Source organism: Opisthorchis viverrini (assembly GCF_000715545.1).
Source record: "Opisthorchis viverrini unplaced genomic scaffold opera_v5_73, whole genome shotgun sequence".
Classification (NCBI taxonomy): domain Eukaryota; kingdom Metazoa; phylum Platyhelminthes; class Trematoda; order Opisthorchiida; family Opisthorchiidae; genus Opisthorchis; species Opisthorchis viverrini.
The window spans coordinates 1,199,348-1,207,907 of record NW_008751729.1 but is presented as its reverse complement, the minus strand read 5'-3'; the positions used below and the strand labels follow the sequence as shown (position 1 = coordinate 1,207,907).

Here is an 8,560-nt window from a genome sequence, read left to right as displayed (position 1 = left end):
AGTCGCTGTGGTGTGAATCTTAAACCCCGTCTCAGGAGGTCCACATTTTCTAAATCTATCCTATGCCCAGTGTCTAGAGCATGCCCTGCCATTACTGAATCTTTGACTAACGCCTGCTATTCCTCTGCGTTTCTCGGTGGTCTGTTAATGGAACGCTTATACTCACCGATTCTGGTGTGCAATACCCTGGCTGTATGACCTATATAAACCTTCGTACAGTCGTTACATTTTTTATTTTGTATACACACTTCCTAGTCCCATCAACCGAAAGGCAATCCTTTAAATGCACTAGTCATAAGGAATCTCACGGATTGGTTCCCTGACTGCCTTAAAACCCAATCAACCTACTTACTTACTCACTTGGCCTGACGAAGCTTTTGTGTCAAAAGCGAAACGTTGCCCAGCAATAAATCCACTGATTGTTTACCAAACCCCTCTGAAACGATACTTTGCAGTTCCTTACTAATCGACATCCTTTTCTGGAGGCTTGCTTCAGGTTTACGCGGTATATATGGTGAGGTTTGTGAGCAATCTTCATGTAATGGTAAAACAACAAGTCTTTAACCATAAACAGCATTTTCCTGGCAGTCATCGTTAAAGTTGCACCATATATATTCGTGTTCGTAACAGGTGCCTAAAGTCACGTGTTCTCCCATCCTCACAGCTTCCCTTTGGTGGGGATGACTTCTAAAATGTTAGAAAATTCAGCCAACATCATGTAAGTTGAAGACCAAGTTGACTGAATATACAAAACATTTCATCGACCAAGGGACGCAGAAAAATTTCGGGGTGCTAGAGGTACTTTCAGAAAGACTTTAAACAAAATTCAGAGGATTTTACCACGCCGCAGCTCACTGGATTAGAGTAAGTGTTAATCTATTGAAATGAAAGCCACCATCCATTATATTTCCGAAACACATTAGGTTGACGATGGCGTGAACAACCTCTGCCACTTTCCAAGTTTGGTCTTATTAATCACTTATTTATTCCTAGGTTTTAAGCGATTTGTCCTGAGTTTGACACAAACTAAAAGAAGATTAAAGCGAGTATATTTTAGATGTATATATACTATATGTGCAGACGTTTGAAAAGAACATCGCAGCAGGAAAGCGATTTGTTTATCTATTTTATGAGCGGTTGTGTAAACAAGCAAGTCCAATTAGGAGAACGTTTTGGCGTTAAAACATAACTATGACTGAGTGAGTGAGTGTAGTTGGCAAAGTGAAGCACAAGCAACCAGAAAAATCATGGGGTCAGAATTCTCCGAATTATTTATATGCCACACGAACACCTCAACGCCAATGTTTACATAGTGGCACGTTGTTTTCAACCGCTAGCTCGAAGACTTAGTTTGACATCCGAGTGTCTCCACTTGTAAGGGGATAACTATCGATAAGAAAACTGATAAACGCTTTACTGACTAACAGAGATGGATTTTCGCCCATTTTCATTGTGCTAAAAGTAAAAATTTCCTTTAGGAATATGAAAGAAATGTGATGCCTTAGAGCAGGGAACTTCTTCCACAGCCTCAACTATATTAGCCCTGTGCATCCAACCCCAGTCAGAAGTGTCTCATAACCAGGATAGCTGAAGTTACCGTTAGATACCACCGTCTCATTTCAGAAGCTACAAAACTCTTTTCGACCAAATTAATCAAGGCTGATTGAGGGCTAATCGGTTTCTGTTTCAGTGGCACATAAGGAGATTTAAAGCGCGGAAGGTCGCTCAGCTATTGATATTTTTATTTGCTTGCCAAACCACATTCAACGAGGGCACTGTGTATTGTGCATGATGTTCACTGAAGATTTTAAGTATTAAATTTCATACTGATCAGGGCTCAGCAAATACCATCCTTGTTTGATTTTTTGAGCGACTCAGTTGTTTCTACGGTGGATTTGCCAACAAGGCAAGAAGGAAATTCACTAAAGAGACTGACGGAAATGTTTAAATCGATGACTACAATTTACTTCACAGGCTTGCACAGAGAACAGACATTTGCTCGGGCTGTCGAATCTGAGTGGAATGGCTGAAATGCATGCCACAAGGCTCGTATTAACGCTGCTCAGGTAACTTTTCCGCTATTAGTGATCCTCAAGTAAGCGACTTCCAAAGACAAACTACTCAAAAGACCATGACCTTACAGTTACAGCTTCAGTGACAAGGTATGTAACTTGGAGTTTTGGGTGGTTGATAAAGCGAGCCTGTAATTCATAATGGATCGTCGAAAATTCCCGACTCTACCCCCTTGAGCAGAAGTTGAATCCACTTTACCGACGGTCTCTGTTACGCAGATGGCCACGTTCTCCGACTAAACTTGCCTCTTCTCAAAAAAACGGCCTCATGATTCTTCTTTGATATTTAGGACTAGTTCCTGAATAACTGATCCGAATCACCCACAAACCAATAAATATTTGTTAGCAGTAAATCAGAATTATCTGATAGAGTCGACTCCTCCAGCGGTAGCAATGAGATTTCATCCTGTGCCTTTCTCACAGGTTTTACCAGTGTGCCTCTAGATGAAGGAGTAGTTCAGAGTTCTGCTGGAATCTGATGTATATTCTCAGTCTTTTTCATAGAGCCGGTTAAAAGACAGGCCATTGATTTGTTTTCGTTTTTCTGCAATAAAGTTTGAGGTTTGTATGTTTGTTACTGTATGGGGAGAGTACAACTACTAGCTTTTTGCCAAAAAAAGCCTTCTGAAGCCAGGTCTCTTTTTTATCGGAATGCTTAGAAGATAAGCCATCCATGGTAGGATCAGCTTCTCTGCTTCACTTGACGAGAGGTGCCTTCAGAGGAGAAATTTGAAAGTGCCTGTTTTCTTGAAGTTCATATGAAAATAGCAGTCAATACCCAGGGCAGAGGCATTTACATTTGGTGGTTTCAGCGCAGCATAAAAAAGCCGGGCATGGATGTCGATTATATGAACGGCATGATACGGAAAAGCATATAGAGTTGCTCAAGTCAAATTGAAGTTCATATGAAAATAGCAGTCAATATCCAGGGCAGAGGCATTTATCTTTGGTAGTTTCAGTGCAGCATAAAAAAGCCGGGCATGGGTGTTGATTATATGAACGGCATGATACGGAAAACCATACAGAGTTGGTCAAGTCAAGAAGGACAAGCTCACACTCATTAAGATCTGACTAGCTGGGTTCGAAGGTATGAGCTATACTTCTTGTCGGCCCCGGTCATCTGGTGAAGTTGCCATAACCATGCCTGTCATTCAGTGGCCACAGTGATGTAGTAAACGCGGTGGTACTCGGTAGTTTAATGTGGCTTTGGCTTTGAATGTCGTTGGTTTTTGAGCTTCATTTCGTTTGCTCACAAACAAACAGTTCTATCATTTGCGTCTGGTTTCAGTAGCCGCTTACACAGTATGCACATTGGTCGTTTATGTCCGAGTCAAAAGCAGCAAACATCTCTATTCGCTACAAACATTACGATCAGTGACAATGACCGTAAATGCCACCGATTTACACGACCGTCTGAGAGAAAACTTCTAAAGCTGACTCGGCTTAGAAACACAGGACAACTTGGTTAGTTCACTTCTGTGCGCTGCGAGCTCCTGATGACACAATGATGTTACGAAAGGTAGTGGGATGAATCATCGGTACGGTGCAGAAGATGTCTCATTCTTCGCAGTCTGCAGGTGCCCCAGTGTGTGCTACCGCACTCTGCACCCACTGGAACACCAGATGTAACGAATAAAGCGTTCTCGCACCGAAGCATACCACCCTGATCGTCTGGACAACTCTTTTGAGCCCGTGTCTCAAACAAGGACTTCGTAATCAGATCACGGAGTTTTAAAAACGACAATTATACTGTCCATTGGAAACGGTAATCTGAATATTGTAAAGCTCTGACCGTAAGTTTGCAATTGTTCGAGTTGAGATTATGATGGAAGGAGTCTGTTTGGGACATAAGTGGTACGATGGAACGGAAGAGTGTAATTAATACACGCTTTTGGAGTGACCGCGTAGTGTGGTGTGGTCCTTAAACATGTGTGTTGATACTGATGCTGTAGTATTGTTGCATTCCTCTGCACACTGAAGTAGGCCGTTGTGCATACTCCACCACAAAAGCCCTTCTGTTGTAACAAGCCTCTTGTTGCAAGACACATGTCAGACTTCCGACTAGTGTGAAGCAAGCATCCCTGAGCGATATCCGTTAAAGGTATCTCGGGTTCTAAAACGATCTGTTCCGTGACTCAACTATAAAAGTTCCCTCCAGCAGACTAAACCGGAATTTATCCACTCAACCAAAGGTTCTTCTAATGAATGAACAGTCTTTTTCGAAAAAGAATAGGCCGTGGCAACACGTGGTGCAAATGCATAAGATAGATGGGATCCGACATTGTGCTGAATGACTTATTTTAACCAGCATATTTTGAATTTTACGATCATATAACTCGAGTTGTTGTTGCGTTTCAAAGGAGTTAAGAAAAGCATATGGGAAAAACATGGAATGCCTGAGGCTGCAGCTTGTCCCTAAGAAATGATAAAACCGAATTCATAAAGTTGGCCTTTTTGCCTCGTTGGTAATGATTAGGCCAAAGAAAGCTCCTGTGTTGAAAGCTGAACAAACGTCATATAAAATTTACACAGGAATGGATTTAAGTTGGTCTATTTCTGCGCAAGGAATACGCAAACAATAGTTGGGATTTTGTCGTGATTTTACGATTGGCGAAGGCAATATAAAACATTTAGAATATTTCCTAACAAAATGCTCCCTGGTTATCACACCTTTTTTTTACTGCAAACAGCTAATTTTGGTACCTCTGCCCGTGTGATTAGGTGCCGTGCAGCAATATTGGCTTCCGCTCAGCAATCCACTCATAAAGATGCTGTAACTCTGAATTAAGTTCTCCCAAAATGGAGCTGCTCTGATATATCAGGCTATGAGAACGTTTCAGAATAATATTTCGGGTGATGTTGATCCAGTAACGAGAAATACTTGCGTAAAACTTGCAAAACGCAACAAAGCAAGATGCACCATCAAACTATTCCACATCAACTCCAGAAAACCACAGTAGAATGATCCATAACGCCTTAATTGCAACCAAAATTGCCCAGCTCAGCGAACAAGCCAACGACCAGCACCCAGATGTGTTTTCAGACTTGATTTAAATCAAACAAGTGCTTTTCCTGTGTGCGCGGCCTTCAGCTACTCTACGAAGCAGTGTAAATGGACATAGTCACTGTGAATGAAGTACATTTAAAAATAGAGACACTAATTGCATATGATTCACTGCGTAGCGGTTGGAGAGTTTCGTTTCAGCTGGCATAATTATGGGTTTTGTTTTGGTTCATGATTGTTACTGACCCCTTAAGCCTGAGTTTCAGCATGAACCGTTTTGACAACAGAGATTAGATTTGGGCAACCGGATGCACAACACCCTGGTAGCAGTGAGAAGTGGAGTTCGCGTAATCTCCGAGTGACTCGATGCACAAACTGAAAGGCTTCTGTAGGAACTACAATATGATTAGAACCTATCAATTCCACTGGTTAACTAAACTAGATATCTTTATGTATTATAGGACATTCGCCTTGATGGCTGATCAGCGAATGACGCTCCATATAGGCGGTCAAACAGAAACGTTGACGGTGGGCTCGTGATTGGTTTCGATCGAAATATTATCCTTGACTTTGCTGCCAAATGGATGCCTATTCGTAGATTCCGAGGTATCACTTAAGCCAAATGTTACGTTTGAAGGGTAAACGCACACCGGCCTATTCCTTCGTATTTAACACTAGCCTCGGTCCGAGCGCTACTGACTGTATGGTTTTTGGTTGTTTGTCCATTTCCATGCAACCTCATATTTCAGTAAGTATCAAAACACGAGGATGCAGACCATATGAAATCGTTAAAGAACTAAGTTGACGAGAATGGGGAACCACGTGGCCCCTGGATAAATACAGAAGCTGGCCCATCACTAGTAGTTCCTTCGGTCAGTGGGAGCTGCAATTTTTGCAATGGCATATCATTCAAAAGTGAAATGAGCAAAGTGAGATGGACATACCCTGTCACGCACGATACATACCTTATTTACACTAACTCAAAGTCACCATTTCAGTTTAGAGTTGCACCACATCTTGTGTCGTTCTGACCATAACCTGATTTTCTAAACCATTTCCACATGCAGGCCTAAGGTTACCAGATCACCAATTTTCAGATGGCATTGAAATCTGTTAGTTACAAAGGCCTTCTCAGTTGGCTGACTGGAAGAACAGGAGAAAAATACTATAAGTAGTTTGGGTAATTTCTGCCTTATGAGCAGTTCGATTTGCAAACCAGTCTGCTTACCATGTAGTCAAAAAATAAGTGAGCCAGAACTCCTAAAATAGATATCTAGCTTCGAACACAGAATTCGAAACGACGACACTGAAGATTGGTGGATTGTTTAATGAACTGGTTGGACTGACAATAAGTGTTCCTTAAGCGAGACCAAAATACCTGTACATCTTCCGCTGTGCCTCGAAAATGAACGGGTTGCGATGCATTGTAATTAAATACGTGGGAACATAAAGGCCACAAAACCAGTGCTCAGGTGGGCTCCATCAGGAAAACGAGGAGCAGTAGCAGGCAGTGGAAAGATCAAATGACGGAAGCACCGAATTAGGAGCGACCGGTGAGAATAATTGTGATTACAGGTTACCTGATAGAATACTTCGAAGAGTAATGATTAAAGTGCACTGAAGGGAGAGAGTGAGAAAAGAATAATTGACCTCATATGTCAAGTGGAATAAATGCACTTGGAGCTGATAATATGCATGAAAGTTGGGATTGACAGGATTTGTTTCTTAAACTTCGTTCGCATTGGCCGCATCTTCAAAATTACCCTGCATATTTCGAGTCCGGCGGTTACTTATGTAAAGAAGTTCTCGAAGTTACCCATCGGAATGGTTTCCAGCGAACCTATAGACCATGCAAAACTGATAGCCATTTCAGTCTTAGGTCCTACAGCTTGTTTTGGGTCCATGAGAACAAGATCCTCGGTTCACTAATCACCACAAGAAAGCCTACCGTATTAGTTGTTGGCCTCTTTGATGAGAGTGGCAGTTAGACTTTAAACGGCTCGTCAGCATTCTGGGAGACGCCACATATACTGTATCTGGTATCCGTGTCGTTTTCTGGTAACTGCTTTTATAAGATGTAGATAAGAGTGACCTACATTACCCAAGCCTTCTGGCTGGTTTTTGGTTTGTTCTGGAGCTCTGCATCATTGCCTCCCCTCCCGATTTCCCTGCAGGTAGCTGATTTATTATACGCATTCATTTCAAATCGTTTGGACAACCCGCTTGATCTGGTTTCACCGACGCCTGTGTTGATATAAAGTTTTTCGAGTTGTTCCGGTTGTTCTTCTCTGTCCGTCTGTTCATTGGTTGGGCTGGAACATCTGACACATTGTACTATAAAGATGATCTCTTCAGATAAGCTGCAAACCTTCGGACATTACTCACCTTCATTGATTTTTCTGGCATATCTGGTGTGTTGTGATAAGTCGAAAGAGTTTCCGACTGGTTCCTGTCGGGCCTTCTGCTGAAATCAACTTGGTTCAACCACTGGTTTTAATCTCTTCTGTTTCTGGGTTTAGGTTTTCTGCAGCGTAGTGTGTAGAGGCTTTGAATTACTTATAGTTAGCGTACACTACGCTATATGTCTCCACCTCCTTTCCATGATAGTCAATGTCTCGATAAACTTACAATGTCTCTGTGTTGAGATTCGAGCCAATACCCGTATGCCGTTTCAAAGGAATTGGTTCGCTGCCGAATTTCATCTATGGTCATGTGTTAATTGGTCGTACCTTTTAGATAGAGGCTATTGTTCGTGTATTCTAATAGGTGCTCTTCTGTCGGTTAGCCAACAGTAATATTTTGTCACTTCTGCTGGTTTGGATTTGCAATATACAAAGGAAACCTAGTTACAGCACCTGATATTACCTTTATCGAATACAGATACGTTTGTGCGCTAGTGCTAACTTGTCCTACAGTAACTTCGGGGATATTCCTGATGGAATAAAAGATAAGTAATCTGTTGCCCACTTGTCATAATAGCGTGCCCCGAGAAATGTCCAACTAAATGTTTCAGGATAAAGTTCCCTTGATAAACGCCCATGTAGGTCTTTTCAATCTTCTACTTGCAACTCACTTGATGATCCTTGTGACGTACTGGTACTCGTTTTGGATGTGTTACCCAGTTGCGAGTGAACGATTGTAGTTGTCTATTCGGCAATACTGCGAAGAGCGCACCGGAGGACGTCTAACTGTTTTCTCATTCCCACCAATGTTAACCAGTTGTCTTTGAAGTTAATGTTATGTGACATGCTGTTCCGTTGGCGTTAAGGTAAAAAAAAGCGACACCAAGGCCATAGCTCTCCAAATTGTGACTTACAAAATGGATTTTGAAACCCGAAATTCTACTGGTATATCTTTTTTTTATTTCAGGTAAGTGTTATACACGGAATCTAATGTATCTCGGTTCACAGACGGCTCTATCCAACTCTTCACAGTGATCCAGGAGTTCAGCTATAATTGATTTAGAGGATGCCCAGTCAACTGA

General features: G+C 41.9%; 1 protein-coding gene across 1 annotated transcript in view; it reads right to left on the bottom strand.

The window, feature by feature from the left end:
* The window catches only part of T265_04435 (hypothetical protein), a gene marked incomplete at both ends in the record, with an annotated part of 29,114 nt that overhangs the window by 18,143 nt on the left and 2,411 nt on the right, over positions 1 to 8,560 (bottom strand). Inside the window, one exon of the mRNA XM_009169180.1 lies at positions 7,173 to 7,397. Coding sequence (XP_009167444.1) covers positions 7,173 to 7,397 — 225 coding nt within the window. The remainder of the gene's footprint in view (positions 1 to 7,172; positions 7,398 to 8,560) is intronic.